The sequence below is a fragment of the Phallusia mammillata genome, chromosome 3 (genome assembly GCF_965637545.1).
Source record: "Phallusia mammillata chromosome 3, kaPhaMamm4.hap1.1, whole genome shotgun sequence".
NCBI lineage: Eukaryota > Metazoa > Chordata > Ascidiacea > Phlebobranchia > Ascidiidae > Phallusia > Phallusia mammillata.
Genome location: NC_137254.1, coordinates 14,623,954 through 14,644,955, shown reverse-complemented (window position 1 = coordinate 14,644,955; position 21,002 = coordinate 14,623,954). Strand labels below are relative to the sequence as shown.

General features: G+C 38.1%; 1 protein-coding gene and 1 long non-coding RNA gene across 2 annotated transcripts; one reads left to right on the top strand and one right to left on the bottom strand.

The window, feature by feature from the left end:
* Window positions 1–1,590: 1,590 nt before the first annotated feature.
* On the bottom strand, window positions 1,591–3,320 carry LOC145219063 (uncharacterized). The gene is made up of 2 exons (XR_013857840.1): window positions 3,224–3,320; window positions 1,591–2,546 (listed from the first exon to the last, which is right to left on the bottom strand). It is a non-coding gene; the product is annotated as an uncharacterized LOC145219063 (long non-coding RNA).
* A 472-nt stretch (window positions 3,321–3,792) lies between these two features.
* Window positions 3,793–5,202, top strand: LOC145219632 (general transcription factor II-I repeat domain-containing protein 2A-like). The gene has a single exon (XM_080086967.1). The coding sequence runs from the start codon at window positions 3,793–3,795 to the stop codon at window positions 5,200–5,202; it is 1,410 nt and encodes a 469-aa protein (XP_079943093.1).
* The last annotated feature ends 15,800 nt before the right edge of the window (window positions 5,203–21,002 follow it).

Here is a 21,002-nt window from a genome sequence, read left to right as displayed (position 1 = left end):
CAGATGTTACGCTTCCATCATCGTAAATGATTTTCCTCGGGAACCCCAGCTCTGTCTACCGGATCACAACAGGAAACGTTCCGAACAACCCCACTGGTATTTACGTTAGGCGAGTTTCATTTAGAGCCGCGGGTTTAACCAGCGTCTTCAATCAGGACGGATTCTACGGCAAAATATACCCAAAATTCAAGCCATGTTTTTTTCTGTGTCACCGCTGTTTACGTAGAAAGTGTAATATGATGAAGTTAACCATGCTCAAAAATCTAACTTGACTTGAAAAAAAGTACTTGATTATATGTCTGCCAAAAATGATAGAGACAATCCATCTCCTATGATTTCCATTTGTGCTGGTAGCTTCGGTCCTTTTGTATTATAGGCCAACTTAAGGTATCTCCATATGTTACTGAAGTGATAGTAGGTAACTCGTTAGTCATTTTAACTGTATCCGATGGAGTTGAAGGGAAACATGTTTATTTTGATTGTTGAATAATAATTTTAAGTTTGCCTGTGGTAGTATTAGTCTCGAACTCACTAAGCGACTACTACATATTGCCGTACAAATGGACGGGTTTGGCGTTAAATTAATTCGAAAACTAGAATAGGCCAGTGTGGCACAAACTGATCAGTTGTATCTGAAAACAAACAGATGAGTAAACATTTGTCTATCTGTTTGTAAATGTGTATATTGGCAGAAATTATACTTTTACAATTAAAAAATACCTTCATTTGCAGTGTTTCCAAGATAGGTAGCACAATGTTTTACAGCATCAGCCAGTTTTTAGAGTGATGATCTATCCTGAACCTCTTTTTTACTGGTGTTTCATGCTTTCCTGTTAAAAGTATTTTGTAAAGTTTTTAGAAATAAAAGAAACCAATGTTTGCTATCCTTTTTCCGTTTGTATTTTTTAAACTCCTAAATACAACCTTGGCTGTGTTTACATTTTCACCTGCACATATGCACAATGTCAGTTTTATAATTATATTCCTACAAGTTTCCAAAATTCATAACCAAACTTACCACATATACTTCAGATCAGGCATCTTGAGAAATAAATAAACGTGAAGAAAGAAAGCAAAGTTTTTCTAGTGACCAACAAAAAGCTCTAGGTTTGCCATTTTGCCACTGGAGTAAAGAGGTATATAAACCGATTTAACGAATCCTCTTTTTGTTTTCAAATTGAAAAATATTTGCTTTTAAAGGCGAGTATTTAAGAAGCGTTCACCACCCGCTTCCATCCTACTCAACCCGTTGCAGAAGATTCTTGCCTTTGGCCATGACTCCTGGCAAACAACATCAAGCAAGAGTGGATTGGATTAAAATTGCATAATGCCCACCCAAGTACAAGGAAGAAAAGCTGTCCACTTCTCGGTAAAGTACAGACATTTGCTGTAGTTGACTACGATGTTGGTCTACTCTAAATCAATATATTGGCCCCAGCCTTCCAAAGTAACAATTGTTCAACTGACCAACTCATGTGTTGTGTTTTATGTTAAACGGCCTCAGCACCAAGTGGAAACAAGACCAAACTTTTGTGTAAATGTGTTGTTTATTTCCTTCAACAGCATACTATTTGACCGTAAATACAGTAGATGGAAAAATGTTATGGGCTGTCGCTAAAAACTTGATTTTAATTTTAAGTAAGATTGGCATGTCAGGCAGGGCAATTGTGAGTGTGATGGCAGGATGTAATCAGGGTATGTGGACAGCAGCTGGGGTAGTATGTAGAAGGTAGGGATTTCAACAAAATATTGGTAATGTGATGGGTAAAAAGTGATAATGCAGCAAAAATATTTAAAAAATGCAGATAGATTTTCATTAGTGCCACATCCAACTGATGAAAAAAAAACTCTACTCCATAGCAGATATGCCACACGTTTACAAAAACACCAGAACAGCCTGCTTAATCACGAAATTGTAATGCCGGAGTTTGTTGTAAGTAAGTAGCCTACTCTGTCCTTACTGCTAAGGTTGTGACGGTTTGAATGTCAAACAATCAGTGTTTTGTCAAATCCGAAGTAACATTTAGGTTTCAATATTTTGGATTAAAAAACTGTTAAAGGAACAAGAAAATAAGGGACTGAAATCGGCGCACTGTTTCCAAAGTCTATTGCCAAACGTGACCAACTCATGAGGTCTAATCAAATTTCATTAGATTTATAAATCATATCATAATAATACAATAATAAGTATACTTAGATCGAACATCTTTAAAGTCATTGAAATTGGGTAAGTGAAACCGTATACTTGGAAGGTGATGTTTGTTAAAAAAAATGGTCTGGCATGCATTCATTACAGGATGGGCAGTTCGACAAGAACTGAAAAAAAGAAGATTGCAGCAGTACATGTTTTTGCCAGTTTGTAAACGTAAATTGCAATTACCCCTTGCTACAAAAAAAAAGTTATACATCAGTGAAGGTAATGGCTCAATAAACTTTGCATAAGTGTATTTCCAGATCGTTTGGAATCGACGACGAATAAGGCAATTATCGTCTACTGGTTTTTGGGTACAGTGGAACAACAGATCTTGCAAAGGTTGCATGTTCGCCTGTAAAACATTAATTATGCGAAAATCATGCTAAATGCAGCAAAAAAAAGTGCGATTTCCAAATTTCTCAATTATGCAAAGCTTAGCTTGACCAGAAAACAAATCTTGCATCAGAAAAAGCACGACGCCTGGGTTATGTGGTTTAAAAGATTTTTTTACCGTTACTCTTTTCCTGGTCGTAATAGAAAGTTGATTTGTGTACATTTATTTACAGGTAAATTTCATGACATTGCAGCGATTCTTTAAAAAAATCAGTTGATACAGACAGACAGGACTAGTTTTCAGTGCCACCCATGAAGAATTGCTGAGTGTATTCAAGGTGCAGCCAGGCAGTTTCATGGCCTGGCAATTTGCCAAAGAAAATAACACACCCAACAAGCTGGAGCCGGGATGTACTTTCTATCGGATGAAGAGATTGACTGATTCAAGGCCTTAACGCAGCACTTTCTTTTCGAACAATAAAACTAAATTAAATTTAAAAGACACGAAATTTATAACTGTGATGAAACTGGAGTGAGGACAACTGTCAAAACAACACAAAAGGTTTGAAACGTATTGGGGTGCAGCGAATGCAAAGCTGACTCCGGTTAATAACTGAGCATAGCACAGACTTAAGTATCTAATTCACGAGTTTTATTACAAGCATCATAACAAACAAACGAACACAGATAACTTACTTATACGATTTCAGCGGACATCAAGTTCACGATCGACGCATACGTTGGCGAATAAAGACAGAATATAGTATTCGCACTTTGACCAGAATTTTAACGGTTGAAAGATAGAATTTAAAACTAGAATCCGAATTAGAATGAATTTCAATGTTTGTGGCATGGTATTTATACATGGAAAATCCTTGATTAAAAAACTGAAAAAGTACTAAATCAAGATTAAAATCGATGACGATCTCGAACGAACAACGAATAACGAAACTCGAGGGAAAAGAAATAGGACACACGGGGATTTGAAATCAATGTACCAAAGTCATTACGCTTGATTGATTCAAGGTTAATAGGGTCGTCCAAAAAGGGAAAAATATAAATTACAAAAAAGCAATCTCGAGAAAAGAACAGATGGTTGCTGATTAATCTCGGAAGACCACGTGATTTGAACACGCGATCGATACAGGGGCTACTACATCTGGTTGGCTGTAAATGCCAGTGCCAATTACTTTCCACCGACGTTCAAAAAGTGCCTCAGTGACATTATTGAAATCTTATCTCCTGAAAACAGCAAGCTAAAGCGAATGGTATCCGAAGTCCAGCTGTCCCGCCACGCTGTTGAACACAGAATATCTGACATTAATACCACTATTGAATCAAAGTTGCACTCTGCCCTTCAAGCATGTGAGTGTTTTAGTGTCGCATTGGATGAGAGTTGTGACATTGAAGACAAACCTCAGTTGGCAATATTTGCACGATTCGTGTCAAGCGATTGTGTGACCAAAGAAGAACTTCTTGATATTGTGCCGTTAAAAGACAGAACTCGTGGTGTAGATTTGAAACAAACAATGATGACTGTATTTGCGAATGCAAATCTGCCTGTGCAGAAACTAACTGCAATAGTCACAGATAGGGCGCCAGACATGATAGGGTCTGTGAACGGACTTGTGGGGCTGTGCAAAGTTGACCAAACCTTTCCCGAGTTTTGGAATTTTCACTGCATCATTCACAGGGAGCAACTCGTGTCTAAATCATTGAATTTAGACAATGTCATGAAGCCTGTGATGGAAATCGTCAACTACATCCGCACACATGCGCTTAACCACAGGCAATTCAAGAATCTTATCGCCGAGCTGGACCAAAGGCTTCCAGATGACCTGCCGCTGCACTGCACTGTGAGGTGGCTATCAAATGGCAAGGTACTTTTTCGCTTCTTTGAGCTTTTGGATGCCGTGAAACTGTTCATGGAAGAGAAGGATAAGGGTTATCCCGTCCTCTCAGACCACGAGTGGATTATGGACTTGGCCTTTTTAGTTGACCTGCTGTGTCACTTGGACAGACTGAACCTGACCCTGCAGGGTAAGTTTAAAATGCTGCCTGACCTAGTGCAAAGTGTGTTTGCGTTTGTCAACAAACTGATGCTGTTCAAGGCGCATATTCAGAAGGGAGATTTAATGCATTTTCCCACTTTGCTAAAAGCCAGCGGGCAAGTAACCAGTGTCGCCCTGAATCAGAAAACAGCTGGATATACAACACTGGTTGAAAACCTGCATCAAAATTTCGTGACCCGGTTCCGCGATCTACAACTCAAAAGGCCACAGATGTCATTCCTCGTTGATCCACTTAATGTAGAGACCAACTGTTTAAAAGCCCCGCTGGTCACAGATGAGGCTGCGGCTGAGTTAGAATTTAGTGATCTTTGCGAGGAGGACCGACTGAAACCCGCTTTAAGGGAAGGGACCATCGAGTTCTGGAAAAGTGTGCCAATGGAAAAATACCCCAATGTCAAACGGGCTGCGCTTAAGATACTGTCAATATTTGGATCAACATACGTCTGCGAGTCTGTGTTTTCTACCCGGAAACACGTGAAATCAAAGCACCGATCTGTTCTGACTGACACCCATGTTAAAGAATTGCTTCGAGTGGCAACTACTGATTACAAGCCAGATCCGAAGAGGATTTTTCAAGGCAAGGAATGCCAGAAGTCCCACTAAGCAACATGCATAATATGCAGTGCTGTGAAAGGAGGCATGGAAAAATGGCTTCGACTGTTATATTTATTCAGTACTAAAATTCTTTTCTTTTAGTTTTTAACTTTCATTTAGTTTTTGGAAATCTTAAGTTTCTCGTGTTTACGATTTTAATCACGTGAAGAGACGTGCATTTGAGGCTCACCGTGAGACTTCAAATGACGAAATGCTAATTTCAAATATTCATTTTTTGTAAATTTGACTTTAATGATTTCAATGCCTCACCAGACATGAATTTTACCGCACGTTACTGATCGAAAGAGGAAAAAATAAATAATTTAATTATTAGGTTTTTGTTTGTGGGATTCGTTGAAATGAGAGTTTGTGTGTGCAAACCATTCGTTGTTAAAAATGACTGGGCGGTGGTGTGTACAAGTCAAATTGTGTCGTTAATATGTTTGTGTGCGACATATAGAATAAATCCGGCTAAGCACAGGTCTCTGTGTGTGAAGAAGAGACGAGGCAATAAACATGCGGGCCCATCTGTATAATGTGGCTCTTTGTGGAAACACAGTAAAAAATATGGCTCTTAAACTCTTACCGGTTGGCCACCCCTGCACTAAAGCGATAATTTGAAAAGGTCACATGTTGTACACACTCCAATGAGAAATCTTTTCGATGTGATGGTTGTTAAAAAAAGATTCGTTTGGTGGGAAATTTATAAAACAATTATAAAATTCTACTCAAATAATCACTTTTTTTGTCAAAAAATAAAGAACTAGTTTTTTCTGGATAACTTAAGTTCGTTAAAATGTAGTACTTGGCTGTGAGTCCAATGGAAGTTGTTTATGTCAGCTCGATTATAAGCTACAAGAAAGGTTGTAACCGAACATCAAGAGTGTTAGTTTATCTTAGCTGATGAATTTGATGAACTGTTCATTTAAACGTGAGAACCTGACATATGCAGTATACGAGGGGTAGCATTCTGCTAAGTTGGAACAAAAATAGCATCAAATTACTGTTAAGTTGGCTAATGGTTTAATATTCGTCAACCTGTTATTTTCCACGAGACTGAATCTCTTTTCACAAACAACACATGAATAGGCTTTGTGTTGCAACATGTGTTTTTTTAAACTTCCTGCATTACTAAATCTTTTCTTACAAAGCACATATGCAAAGGTATTTTGGTGTGCGTTAATATGGGTCCTTTTCAAAAGGCTTTTCTACAAACATGTCCTGATGTTATTCTCCTATTTTGTGTTTCAACATTAGGCGTTTTATTTGAACCCCCTGGAACAAACCTTTCTCTCCAAAATCTTTTTGCCAAAAGCCTAGATTGCCAAGATCACATTCACTAACACCTGTAATCACATGTTTTAGTATTCAACAAATTTCGCTGTTATTAAACACTTTTGTTACCAACCAGTTTCACCTTGCTACAGAAAAAAATAGCCTTACTGAGCTGATATGACCAGACGTTTACCATTAGATTAAGTAGTTAGTATAATTAGTCGCGCAACCTAGATGCCACCTACGGTGGCTCACAAGTGCAATTCAACAACTTTTTGACAAACATTTATTTTTCAGTGCAAACATTTATTTTTCGATGCAAACATTTATTTTTCGATGCAAACATTTTATTTTTGGTGCAAACATTGATTTTTCAGTGCAAAAAAGTTTTTTTGTTGCAAACTTTTTTTGACAAACATTTATGGCTCCATCAACTCAGACTTACACGGCGTGTCAGAAATTGCAAAATGACGTAATAGGCGAGGCTACAGTCCGAGCTTAAGGATTCCGTAAAAAAATACACGCTGGCTTAGCCCTCGCTCACCAAGGCCATGTTTAGTTTGTTAAGCCATCGCCTAATCAGGCTTTGCCCGGGCCAGGTGTGCTAAGCGATGGCTTAGTGCGGTGGTTCTCGACTTGGCGCAGATCGTGGCCCCCTTCAGGACCTGTGCCCCCAATATGTAACCCCTTAGGACCCGGTGACCCCTGCACAAAAAAACGCAGATAAAAAACTCACTCACAAGACATTTGTAACATATCCTTAATTCTGTGCATTGCGAAAGAAAGGGGTTACGCCACGACAGAAACATGACTTAATGTCTCTTGGCGAATGTTTCTAGTGAACCGACACGGGTGGCCCCGAGGGCCCCGGTTGAAAATCACTGACGTAGTTCATTGAACAGGGGCCAAGTCTAAGCGGGTTAAGTCTGGGCTTGGCGAGCGAAACAAGGTCAACTAATCGCTTAACAAAATTAACACGGGCTAAGCAGTGGTGGGATTCACATTTTTTGTCACCCGGTTCTATCACAAAAGTCACGTTTTTAGGCCGTTCTGTTACAAAAAGTCCATTGACAGTAATAAGTAATTCTGACCGGTTCGCTGATCTCATAAAATTTCGTGAGACGGTTCTGTAGAACCGGTGCGAACCGACTGAATTCCACCACTGGGGCTAAGTAAGGGCTATGTGGACAGATTGGGAGCGGGCTAAGTACAGTTTAGTCGTAAACGGGAGGAAGAAGGCTTAATAAAGCCATATGCAGCAATGGTATCTAAAGGACTACTTACGAATAGGGCACAAATAAAATCAATTTTTTTATTTGAATTTTTGGGACTTGATTTAAATATATGTGTCGGTTTACCTACTTCACTTTGGCATTATAAAGCGAAATAGTTCGATGTGACCGACATTTTTTTTTGAGAAGGTATCACAAAGGGTAGTTGGACCTTTGTTTTAAACTAAACAATAATAGGAAGTGTGATGTACATTGCTTGACAATGGAGCCTATTTATTAGCAAGCTTTAATGTAAAGCATCACAACATTTTACATGTCCTGCAGTGCAGCTAAGACAAACAACTTCAGCGTTTTGGTCTTTGACACGGTGTACAGAGTGCATATTTCCAAAATGTTTCCGAATTCGAACCACAGGGCTTTTTAAGCCAATCACAAAGGCGGGTTTTCCCGGGTCATGTGACTTTCTAACCAATCAGCCTAGTCGACTCATTGAACCAATCTCACAACAGCTTGCGTAGTAACCAGTCAATCTGCCTCGAGTTACAATATTTGAAAGTTAAGGTTGTGCTTGGTTTTATAATTGTATTACTAAAATATAAGCATTTTAAAAGGCATTTTTAATAATTAATTATAAGCTTTCTTGCAAATAATCATCTGATATTGTTAAGTGGATTCCCAGCAGCAAATGGTGTAACTTGGAGAAAAAATAGTAACAAAAGGAAATGAAGAAATGGTTTTTAGATTGACCTTACAATCAGCAAAATAATGGGACGAGTGGCTTGAGTCTTTTTGTGTAGTTTCTATTACTAGCTGGAATGTATACAAAACATTTCTAAACCCTAAAATATTTTGGGGAAACCTTTGAAGTTTTGCCAACATGAAGCTGGTGTATCAAATTCAACACTTTGTGTCCTGTGTCTATGGATGTTAAGATCAAACTTTACACCAAGTCAACTAAACATCACATAAGTTGGTTTCTACTCATCCATGTATAGTAAGTGTGGCAGTTAACCACAATCACTTGCTTAAAGCTGCCAGAAACCTTGGTTAGCTAAAGATCAGTGAATCTACAAGAAAGATTTTCTTCATGTATTTTTGGCAATGATTGTCAGTGTCTCAAGCATTACAAACCCATGAGACCAAGTTGCTTGTTACAGATGGAATAAGTGCAGTCACTAACAACTAATCCAAAGCCCTGCTCTGTGTACTATCTCTGGGATCAGTGGCGTAAATATAACTTTGGGGCATAAAGTGGTATAAATTTGTTTTGTGCTATACAGAAGTATGCTGAAGAATCTGAGGCTAAGATCCGCTTTGTTATGTTTGTGCCATTGTAAGGCTGATCATGGAAAGAATCCACAAAATGATGTTACAGTCTTCTGAGATAGTGTTTGTGGCTTCTACAACCAATCTGGTTCAGACTAATGCCTCACTTACAGTCCTGTTATGTGGTATTCCAATTGGGGATGTATCAGGGATCAGCACCTCAGAAGCAAATGTATGCAGGCGTTGAATTGGGTCAAGAGCAGGCACCATCAGTGGAATTCTTTAGTGATTTGGCCACTACACATCAACATAAGATCATGGTGGCTGTTCAAATGCCATGGAAATCAATCCAACCACTTCATTGTCTGATAGCATTGCTGGACCATCACATAAACCAGACTACACTGCAGAGAACTTTTCTTAAATTTAATAGTGTTCTGAGTTTATAAAGACCAAGCACTCTAGTGACTTTAATTAAAAGGAAACTAAAAAAGCATTAGAAAGGTTTAAGAACTCTATCTCTTCTGCTCATTTCGTTGCACAAATAAGATCAGCACTTCATTCATTTAGAAGAAACTCAATTGGCAGCCGCAATGCTGGGAGCAAAATACATTGGTTTTTTTTGGTACTGACATTAAAATTATATATTTTCTTGGTATAGGAGGTACAAAAATTCATTTCCTTATGTGTTTTACTTTTTTTCCTGCAGCTTTTCCGTGCATTTTTGTATAAATTGTTAAAGGGTCTTGGATAAAATTGTTACTGCTGGTAGATATCATATTGCTTACTATTATTACCTAATTGGTTTGTAGATTGGGGCAATTGGCTTTTGATTAATTTATTGGATTGTAGGTTGGGCTATTTGCTATTCCAGAACCTGCATGGATGCATAATCAGATTTGCTGTTTAACAATTAGAATTTACTTTTCCATGCTCCAAAGTGATTATACCTATAGCTTAGTGTGCCTTTAGCCACCAGAGCTTAGGCCTGTATGACTGGAACCAAGGAAGAGCAGTTGCGCTGCCAAAACAAATAAAACCTTGAGAAGGGATGGACTAAAGGAAAGGGCAGATCGGAGACATCAAGCACTCCAAGTTAAAAGGCATTTGCTTGACATTTAGCTATAACTAAAGTTATTGTACTAGTAAACATATTGACTATCATGGAGAATGTGATACCAATAGATTATCATTGGATCTACTTTATAGAACAGTGTTGACTGATTATTTTTAACTGTGGTTACTGCATGTATAATAAACAAACTTTTGGAGGACTGTTGAAATGAGTGATATAATGTTTTAATTTAGGTGCAACTGTTTGTTCCATATAAAGAGTTGCAAATAAATAAACTGATGTAAACCATGAAGAAAAATAATTAGCCTGTGTAGCAAGGTCAAGACAAACTAATTTAACTTGCTGACAAATAAGACTGGTCATATAGAGTGCTGTCAATAGCCAAGCTTGCCCTAATTTAGAGCATTGTAAGTAAAAAGGTGTTTTGTTTCATACATGAGATTGCAAATAAAAAAAAACTGGTGTAAACAAGAAAAGATAAAATAACTGAGAAAAAGCTGCTCACATGAGGTGAGATAAGAAAATAAAATTCTGATACTGCTGCATAGCTGTTTTTAGGTGGTAGCTATTCATTACAACATTTTTTGGGACTATTATCATTTCAATGTCACAAGAAAAACAATAAATATGCTAGCACAAGTAAATCTTCTCATAATTTACTTTATACTGTAGCAGTTTTTTTTAATCCTGCATTGGCTCTCAAGCACACTACTTTAATTTGCTATTCAAGATCACTTCTGTTTTATTGTAAACTTACGACAAAATTCCAGCATGCACAATAAAAATAACATATACATTGATGGCACAGAACAACATTCATAACTGAAAATACTGGGAGTTGTTTGGAACAACTATGCAAATGGTGTGCCTAGTGTACATTTATGTCAGAACTGCACTGTGTACAATAATAAACCATTCATCTCTGTAGGTTAGGAACAGTTTGTTGATCCCAAGGTATGACATGCATAATGTGTTAAATTGTGTTGATCATAGGTGCTTGCACTAGAGACAATGAGGCATAATACACTGTTTTTATGCCATGCAAACTTGACTGCATGCCGTGCTCATCATATACAAAGAAAAATTTTGACATTGATTGATTGAAGGGGATGCGTTGCTATCCTAAACAAACACATACCATTAATAACAGAAAATATTTTGCTCAAAAGCTATTTCAGACTTAATAAAAAGTATGAGTGTATAATTTACCATTTATGAAGCATATATTGCACAAAAGTGATTTGACACTCAATAAAAATTATGTGTGTATAATTTACTGCTATACATAACCTAATAAACATTACCTTCAGTTCGAACATCCAAAATGCATGAGTCTTCACCATGTTCTGACTTGTAAAAACGTTTTTTTGAATCAAAACTGACATAAAACTTGCAACGTCGACTATACTGAAGTCAAAATAACCGCTTAGCAACCTAAACGTGACGTAACGGCAACCCGCAGATTTGCGCTGCTGTGATTGGCTGAAAAAGCCCTGTGGTTCGAATTCGGAAACATTTTGGAAATATGCGTACAGAGTGTAGGCTACAGACAGAATGTAAATTTGGACAAGAGCAAAAAAACAATTCATCTTGACTTTAAATCCAAAACATACTTGTTATCATAACGTTTACTAACTATAGAAAGGGGTCTAGTGTACAATTGTACGTACATAGGTTAATGACGTCACAAAATCTTGAAATTACGTCACAACATAGTTATAAGGTCATATTATGACGTCATGCAAAATTTCAAATCGCTATGACGTCAGCAACATCCTCTTACATCAACCTCTTACGTAGTCCGTAAAAGCAACGGCTAGAATAGTAATTAGGTGCAGTAACTAAAAAGCGTTATGAGGAAAAAGAAACTTTTGAGCAAACAAACTTACCTTTTGCGTATTTGCCATAAAAACTGCTTTCTTGTGCATTTCTACAATAAAAGATATGTTTAACACCGAACACATTGCAAAACGGTTAATTAAAGTGAAGCAAAAAAATAATTTTAGAACGTTGATTTCTATGACTTATGACGTTTTGGGTTCCTTTTTTATACTTTTCAACAACGGGATTTCCCCATTGAAAAAAGAATGATTTGCAAGGCAAATGAGGTTATGTTTGTGAGGCTACATCTCGGCTCTGAGACGAGCGAGAGACAAGCGGTAGCCAGTGTAGGAAAGGTGTGTGCACCTACTATCGATCGAGACCCCCCTGGACTTGCTGCCCCCTAAGGGCGCCACACAGCGGCTGAAGCGGCAAAACCTGTTTTTTTTTAATCGAAACAATGACGTAACACAAAAATCAGCGAACCAAATCGGTCGGGCAGGGTGGCAAAAAATGAAGACAGGCTAATTTGTTTTTAAAACTGGTATTTTGTTTTTTCTGCAATGGATTTGTCCGCAAAGTACCTGTTTTTTGGTCTTCTTTGGCGCCATAGGAACTCATCCAGATAGGTCGGTATGAAGTCCCGTTTGACACCGTTTCTCCGTCTTAACTCTCTCTTCGCACTGCTCCACAGGCTTTCTATATCATTTGTATGTACCCCCGTCGGCGATACATATTGCACAGAATGGTTTACTGTCGGGTGAATGTATCCTATATCTAAAAGATTGTGAACTTCAGAAATGCATTACTTTTATGAAACCTCTTTTGCCTACTTCCTAAGTTGTTGTATGCCCGCCATTCATCGGACCAAATTTCTGTGCCTGGTAACACGTGCCTCTGTATGACACCTTCCAGGGTTTGTTGGTCCCTTGATGGAATCAACAACATGAAGCATTCCCTAAAAAAACGATTGTTTCTAATATTACATTTTCGATCTTCTTTTAAGTATACTGTATTCATACTTAGTTTCGGTGTCAATTCCACCAAAAACCCACTGTTGAGGGATCGGTCGCGCCTGGGCATTTGAGCTTGGCTTTCTCCTTTGCTTTGTAAGCAACCTTACACGAGTGGTTTATTACTTTTAATCTTTTACCTCACGAAGAAAGCCACACCAATCGACGCAGGTTTTATTGCTAATTTCTGCCTCTTTGCAGATTGCATCCTGCGTCCGCTCTTCTGCCCAGTGGTACGCAATAGTAAGCAACTGCACCATTGTTATGTTGCTTTTATCGAAACAGGGACCCCCTCTGACGGAGTCCCTTTTTCTGCAGTCCTGCAAAAAACAATCTATGGTAAAAAAAACTATGTAACATGATAATTTGACGTTTGCAGTAATTTTTACATAACCTGCAAAACCCCAAAATAACTAGCTAGCTTTTTCCACAAGGACACAGCTTACCTCAGCTGTTGCTCGACCATATTTCCTCCACATTCGCAAACTTTGCGGGTGGAAAGTATACCGTGGGTTCGAGTCCACGCAATTGCCTTTTCATTTTCGAGAAAAGCACCACAAAGTGACATTCTTCTAGAGTTAATTCCAACTAGGGAAGCCATGTTGGTAAACTTGTAACGATAATGCTGCTTGAGGGATTGCACATAATATATAGTAAGAAAAAAAAACGCGTTTGCTGTTTCGCAATAAAATTTTTCCACGACTAATGACGCACCTGCTGTTTCGCGCCAAAAACCTTTCTCACCATTATTACCAGAGTTGGGCATGGATCCGGATACCGGATCCGGCAGGATCTTCGTTTTTTGACCGATACCGGATCGGATACTACTTTACAGCTGCCGAATCAGGATCCGGATTATCCGATCCAGTTTTTGTACAACATACTCAGGAAAAATAATATAATATTTGTGAATTTTTGTTGTATAAAATACGGTATCATTCTTTCCCCTCTGCATACTAAGTGCATACTGCATAGGCCTAGTGCACAAAATAAAATGCATATATGCGAGACTTAGTGGCGAAACACTGAATAACTTAACTATAAACAACTAATACTTGGAAACTGTGCTTCCATTGGAAATGTAAAAGGAAGAGAGGTTAGCGCTGGCCACTGAGCGCCTTGTCAAATTCTGTAGACTTTGTAGTGCTGTCTTATGGAAGGAAAAAGTGAAGTGTGGAAGCACACCAGCTGATCTATAGGCCTAATAATGGTAATTTAGACGAATATATTGGTTATGCCATTTGCAACAACTGCAAAATGCTGATGAAACATGACAGAGCAAAAAGTGGGATAACTCATTTGAATAATCATATACAAGAATAATTCTGTCAACCGCCAACTAAAAATAACCAGTTGTTTCACCCAGCCAGCGGTTCCAAATATGCAATAGAAGGTGATGGCCTGGTGGGTCTAATTCAAGCTTGCATCCAGATATGTGCGAAACATGGCAATACATCGGCTAAATCTCTTTTGCCATCAAGATATACTGTAAAGAGAACAATTGTTGAAAGATCGAAAGATATAAAACGAAATCTGGCAGAGGAAGTTAAGTTAGCCATTGAATGTCATGGCTTGACTGGAGTGACAACTGATATGTGGTCAGATTTGAAAAGCCGGCACTACATTAGCTTAACAGTGCATTATGTAATGGAGAAAAAGCTAAAAGCACAAGTTCTTGCAGTACATGAATTTCCAGATGAACGTGAAACAGGCAGCAAATTAGGAATCTCGATGGAAATATTAATGAAGTGTTGCTTTGTAACAGATCAAGGGAGTAACATTAAACTTGCTTTGGCTAATTTCAAAAGACAGCCGTGTGCTTGTCACATGCTGGCAACAGTAGTTAGACATACACTGCAGTTGGACCATTTAAGTAAATCAGTGCTTCCAATGAGCAAGGATGACTCAGATATGGTGTTTGTTACACAGGTTCAAACAAGTGTATCTGCTGTGAAGTCTGTCATATCATATTTGAAAAGATCTGGTCTTAACAACAAGCTATCTACTACAGTAAAGCAGTCAAATGCTACAAGGTGGAATTCCACAGTGACAATGTTAAAATCATTTGTTGACATTTATGAGAAAGTTCATGAGATTCTTACTGCTGAGGAGCAACAAAGTAGATTAGAAGATATTAACTCGAGTGTTGTACGACTGTTAATTAAGTTTTTGGACCCATTTTTGGAAGCTACCAAAGCCCTTGAAGGTGAACTGCAACCAACCATTCATCATGTTTTCCTATGGTGTGCAAAACTGAAGAAGGATATGCAATCAAAAGCCTTAGATCCACCTTTAATGCAAAAGTCACGAGCACTGCAAGCTTTAAATGATAAGTTTGAAATTACACTCATGCACAAACTTGCTTTGTTTGTAAATCCAAAGTTTAAAACATTGCTTCCTTTAAGTCCAGAACAGAAAGAGGAAGTGTTCAGTTATGCACAGGAGCTTTTGGAACATTCTTATGCTCCACCACCAAGCAAAATTAAGAAGGTTTTTAGTATTGATGATGAGTTTAGTGAATGGCAAGAAGATGGATCATTCAGTTCTGCAGACACCGAAATTGAAGCATACTCCAAAGCTACATTTGAGGATGCATTTACTAATGAATTTTATGAAAAAGGGCAGTTGAATCTTATCCAGTTTTGGAAAAAAAAATAGTAAAAAAATATTGAGGAAATTTCCCAAATTAAGCAGACTAGCAGTTGAAAGAGCCTTTAGTGTTTGTGGCAACACTGTCACAAAAAAGCGCATTCAACTATTATCTTCAACTGTAGATTCATTGCTTGTTGTAAATTCTTTTTTTAAAAGAACAGATAGAGTGGAGAGCAAATAAATATTCGCTTGATCATTGAACTAGTAATTCTAGTTCAATAGAGGTTAATTTATTTTATGTTGTGCGGTGTTAATATTTCTTTGTTGTTTCAGGCTAGATGTTACATTTAGATGATTTTTGTAGTGAACTAAACAGTTGTAATAAAATTAGAAAATTTTCGGATATTTTTCGGATCGGATCTTATTGTTGCTCGAAAATGTTGGATCAGGATCGGATCGGAGCAGAAAATTACAATTCAGGATCGGATTTGGGATCTTAAATTTCCCGATCCGCCCACTTCTGATTATTACAACTTTTTCCCCACGATGTTTCTCCATTTTCACACGAGCATCCTTATTTGGTTAATCTCTTCTCCTCTACGCTGATGTAATCCAAAATCATTTGACATTACAAACCTTACCTTCATCAACAGGTTTTTGGCAGAAAGAACAAAATATGTGCGCGTGGAATACTGATACCATGTTATGGCATCAGTGTTTGTAGTAGTCTGTAACTACGCCTGCAGTTCTATCCTAATTTACAGAAGTAAGAGAGTTGTCACCGTTAACCACAAAGCTTGGTAGCTCTGTGTTTATTAAACACGTTAAATATACAATTCACGGTCAGTGCCACCCTCCCCGACCCACTTGGTTCGCTGATTTTTGTGTTATGTCATTGTTTCGATTTTTGGAAAACAGGTTTTGTCGCGTTAGACGCTGTGTGGCGGCCTTAGGGGGCAGCAAGTCCTGGGGGGTCTCGATCGATAGTAGGTGCACACACCTTTCCTACACCGACTACCGCTTGTCTCTCGCTCGTCTCAGAGCCGAGATGTAGCCAAACAAACATGACCGATTTTACGTACGACTCTACACTTGGTGCGGCCCGGCACTATAGGGTTTTGCCTAGCGACGAGGTACGTCACTTTGTCGGCTCGCTGAACGAAAAGTACTGACACGTTTCCGCTGAAACTTTGCAGTCTTTTGTAAGGGGTCTGACATTATGTTTTGCCACCCGGCCCGACCGATTTTGTGTCTTTTGTGTTGCATTATTGTGTCAATTTTTGAAAAACAGGTTTTACCCTGTCAGCCGCTGTGTAGCGCCCTTGGGTGCAGCTCAATCAGTAGCAAGCCCAAAAAGTAGCTAAAACTTACCATTTTATAAAGTAATGAAGCACACGCAGTATTTTTTAATGGGTTCAAATAGCAAACAGTTGAATTTATTGCACAAATTCTAACAAAACTATGTTTGCATACCAAAAAAAGAAAAACAGTAATATCAACAAGTTGTAGTTAAAATTGCTTAAGAGCTTTCTATGCGCTTGCTTTTTTGTCCCGTTTTTCCGTCTTTGATCTGCAAAATAAATTGTATAACGTCACAATTAGCATTTTTATAATTTTTTAGAGGTTTTAGCCCAGGGCGCTTCTGAGGGACGAATTCCGAACAAACTGTTGTAGTTTGTATATGGGTCTTGGGCGCCGGACCTTTCGACCAACTTCCTGTCCATCTTTTTTAAGAGAGATTATTCGAGAAAGGAGTCACTGACTCACTGCGTAGCGCCCTTTGGTGACATAACCACAGAGGGCGCATCAAACGACGGTCCCTAAGCTTTCTTGCGATGGATCCCGCTTTTATACAGCTCATCGCAAAGCGGAAATATAGCCTTTTGTAAATTCCCCCATAACGTATAGGTTTTCTAGTCTTGTAATCCACTGTAACCTGTGTTGAAACAAGTAAGAAGGAACCCAATATTGTCAGAGATATAATGTAAGCTTCTGTATTATTGTAAGCTTTTGTGGAACTTAAAATTTTACATTTATTTTCACGTATCCCTAAGTTGTAATTTGTTATGGTACCTAACTGTAGTTCGGCAGTTTATTTCGACGTTTTTGCAACAATGGTTGGCAAGGCTTCGCACGAGTGATAGGTTAATGACGTCACAACATAGTTGAGGTCATATGATGACGTCATGCAACAATGGTTGGCAAGGCTTCGTCAAAGTTTTTCATGTTGTTAAAAACAAGGTGAATGACGTCATAGCGAGCTGAAATTTTGCATGACGTCATCATATGACCTCAACTATGTTGTGACGTCATTAACCTATGTACGTACAATTGTACACTAGACCCATAGAAAGTACTGAATTGTTTACCAGCCTGATGGTTTTATCTATCTTGTTATCTATAAAATTACCTACAATAACCACTGCATCCTACAAATTAACATTTTAAGTAAGCGAGTGAGTTTGTGATCTCAGGTTTCTATCCTATGTTAAAAATTGATCTCACTATGAAATAAATAGATAGGACAGAAACCTGAGATCACAAACTCACTCGCTTACTTAAAATGTTAATTTGTAGGATGCAGTGGTTATTGTAGGTAATTTTATAGATAACAAGATAGATAAAACCATCAGTCTGTGTGCAACCCGCGGGTCACAATCCGGCCCGCCAAGCCGTTTAGTGTGGCCCTCAACAACACTCTGATTCAGAGCAAGTAAAAATGCACATTTTAGCGTTTTCAGTAAATCTCCTAAGTTGCTATACGTAACAAGAATAAACTAAACCAGCGCATGGAACTTAATTCACCCAGACCTATGGTCTTCTATGCGCACCTGCACCTAACATTTTCAAGTTGATTATAAACGCAAAATAAAACAAAACGCAGGGGTGTGGAAATAATATCGACATGATATTATAATGCAAGCCGCACCAACAGTAGCGTAAAAAAACGTGTAAATCAGGTACATGAAAAACATTGTGTGGCCCTCGCTTGTCCGAAGTTGGTTATATGGCCCACCGACGAAAAAGGTTGCACACCCCTGGTGTAAACTACCAAAGTAGGATTTATTCTGTATCGAATTCAAACGTTTACTGTGTTGTTACTGAATTTCGAGTTGTTCTGTAGCGAAAAGTTCGGAACAAACTTTGTCAAATAAACGTTGTTTTACTTGCAGGTTTTTTTGTTTACGCAAACCACCAATAGTTGAGTTTGTAAATTGTGCTTTCGTACGATTGAATCTAGTTAATGTATTAGAACCATACGAAGTCGGTTGCTAAGTATAGTAAAACTAGCGGACGATACGGTTATAATAATTTTTGAACAATTTTGGGATGACATGACTCACGCATTAACAGTTTACACGATAAAATCATGTGTACGACGTTTTGGACCAGAACGCAACTTTTAATTTGCTCCTGGATTTTTTGGATCCTGTTAATGTGGCTGCCGCAATAGGGTACTGTATCCGTAAGATATTGTTTTTAATTCGGCGTTTGTCCGTATTCAGCGCATATCTTAGAGACAAAAATGTGAATGACAGCAATTTCAAAGCATTGTCGATTAGGAAGTATTTAGTGGGGTATGCGTTCGTGCAGAAAATAATAGGCCGCCAAAAAATATCCCGGCTGAAACAGCATTTTTTTTCGGTTTTGCAACTAACAAATCGATCCAAAGTTTTGCAATTGTTTTTAGTTTTATTAGTATAGCTTTTTAGTATAAATCGTTTTTTCATCATCGCTAAACTAATGAAATTTTTATTGCAAGCTGCCCAACCCTTGATATAGGTTTATCGAACGACATGTACACGTGCCAAATCGTGACATGTGTGTATTGCATGATATGCGGTGCGTTAACCAGCTGGTACAAAAGGACAAATCTTAGAAATAAGGACGGTACGGCAACCCTGGGTATATGCAAACGTACACGGCAAAATAATGGAACCACATACACAAGACTAAATTATTAGATTGTGTTGACGACACGCATTACGTTTGTTAGAAGCGCCTTTTCACTTGTTTTGCCTTTTTCCCTGTGTTTCGTTCACGTGTCTCATTTTAGCGTGTCACGGCTCATTCTTAACCGGCCACGCTAAAAAAGCAACTTCGCTACAAGATGAAGATTTGCAGTGTTTGTCTGAAACTTATGTGATAACAGCTTGTGAGATTTTAAGAAAACAAAACACTGCAAAAGTGCGGCATGCAGTCAATTTTAGGGCGCATGCATAAAGAAAGATTTCGTTTTTACTTCTGTGAGGTGTTTTTTTTTTACTCTCACATAAAGTACAGTGCGACCGAAGCAGCGCACAAGTCATGTATCGTACAAAGTGATATAAACTAAAAGTTACATCCTACACAACACAAAACATATTGTATGACTTCAACAAACAAAAATGCGATATTACAAAATTTTGGCTAATTGAGTTTGCCAGCTGCATGCAAAATATTATTGATGACAGTATATCAATCAAAATTCAATCCCTTTTTGCTTAACGCCTTGGTGAAACTAGAACACTTTTAGGACCAAGAGAAGGGGGTGCAGCTGACCGCACCCTGCTGTTTGGTCATTATTTCTAAGCCATTTTATAAAAGCGTGGTGGCTTTTTGTACATTTGATTCAATGCAATGCATTCTACAAACTGTTTTGTCGACGATAACTGTATTTTTTTTAATCAGACTAAAGTTCATTCCTATTGGACTGCGAGAAGTCCTACCCAAGTCTTTTTTACGTCCGATCGGAAGAAAAAATACGACAAGGTACCAACGGCCATTAAAACGCGGTATTCTGAATCACACAACCGGATGAATGATTTTACTAAAAGGGAAACGGAGAATTTTTTACAATTTTTGAAACAAAAACAAGCACAAGTAAATCTAGGACGTAAGCCAAAATTGTGCGTTTTGAGAGGCAGGCATAAGGTGGCCGCCCTGCATTCAAAAATCTGAACTATCAGGATGACATATACAACATATAGCAACGATTTTATGCAATTAGTTAAAAGTTACTTGGCTATGTTTTGGCACAAAAATATTGTGCAAACAAAAGAAAGCTATTAGGAGCTAGCTAGACAGATGCACATGACGCAATATCAGTTTCGCCATTTTTTTGTGTTTAACTGTCCAACTCAAAATTGTGCAAAAATTGTCCACCTGTTCACGTAGTCTGGTTGATCACATATCCCATACAAGATGTAAGTCTAAAAAATAGTGTTTCTTGAAAGCACACAAGGAAAGAAGAAAAATGTTTTGTTGAAATCGGTAGACACAAGGTCACGTTTTATTACAAACATTAGTCTCACTTACATTCTTTAAAATTATTATTCCCCATAGTTCCAACTATAGATTCTTCAACTGTTGCTCCAGGCATGTAAACGTGCTGAATATGTTTGCTGTTGTCGACTATATTAAACTCTGTTAAGTGTACTGCATACTTAACATGATTTCATTGGTAACTTTACTTTGAAAACACTAACCCAGGGGTGGGGAACCTGTCCTGTGAAAGCCGACATGTGTCTTTTTGGGGCAGTAAGTGCGGTCTTC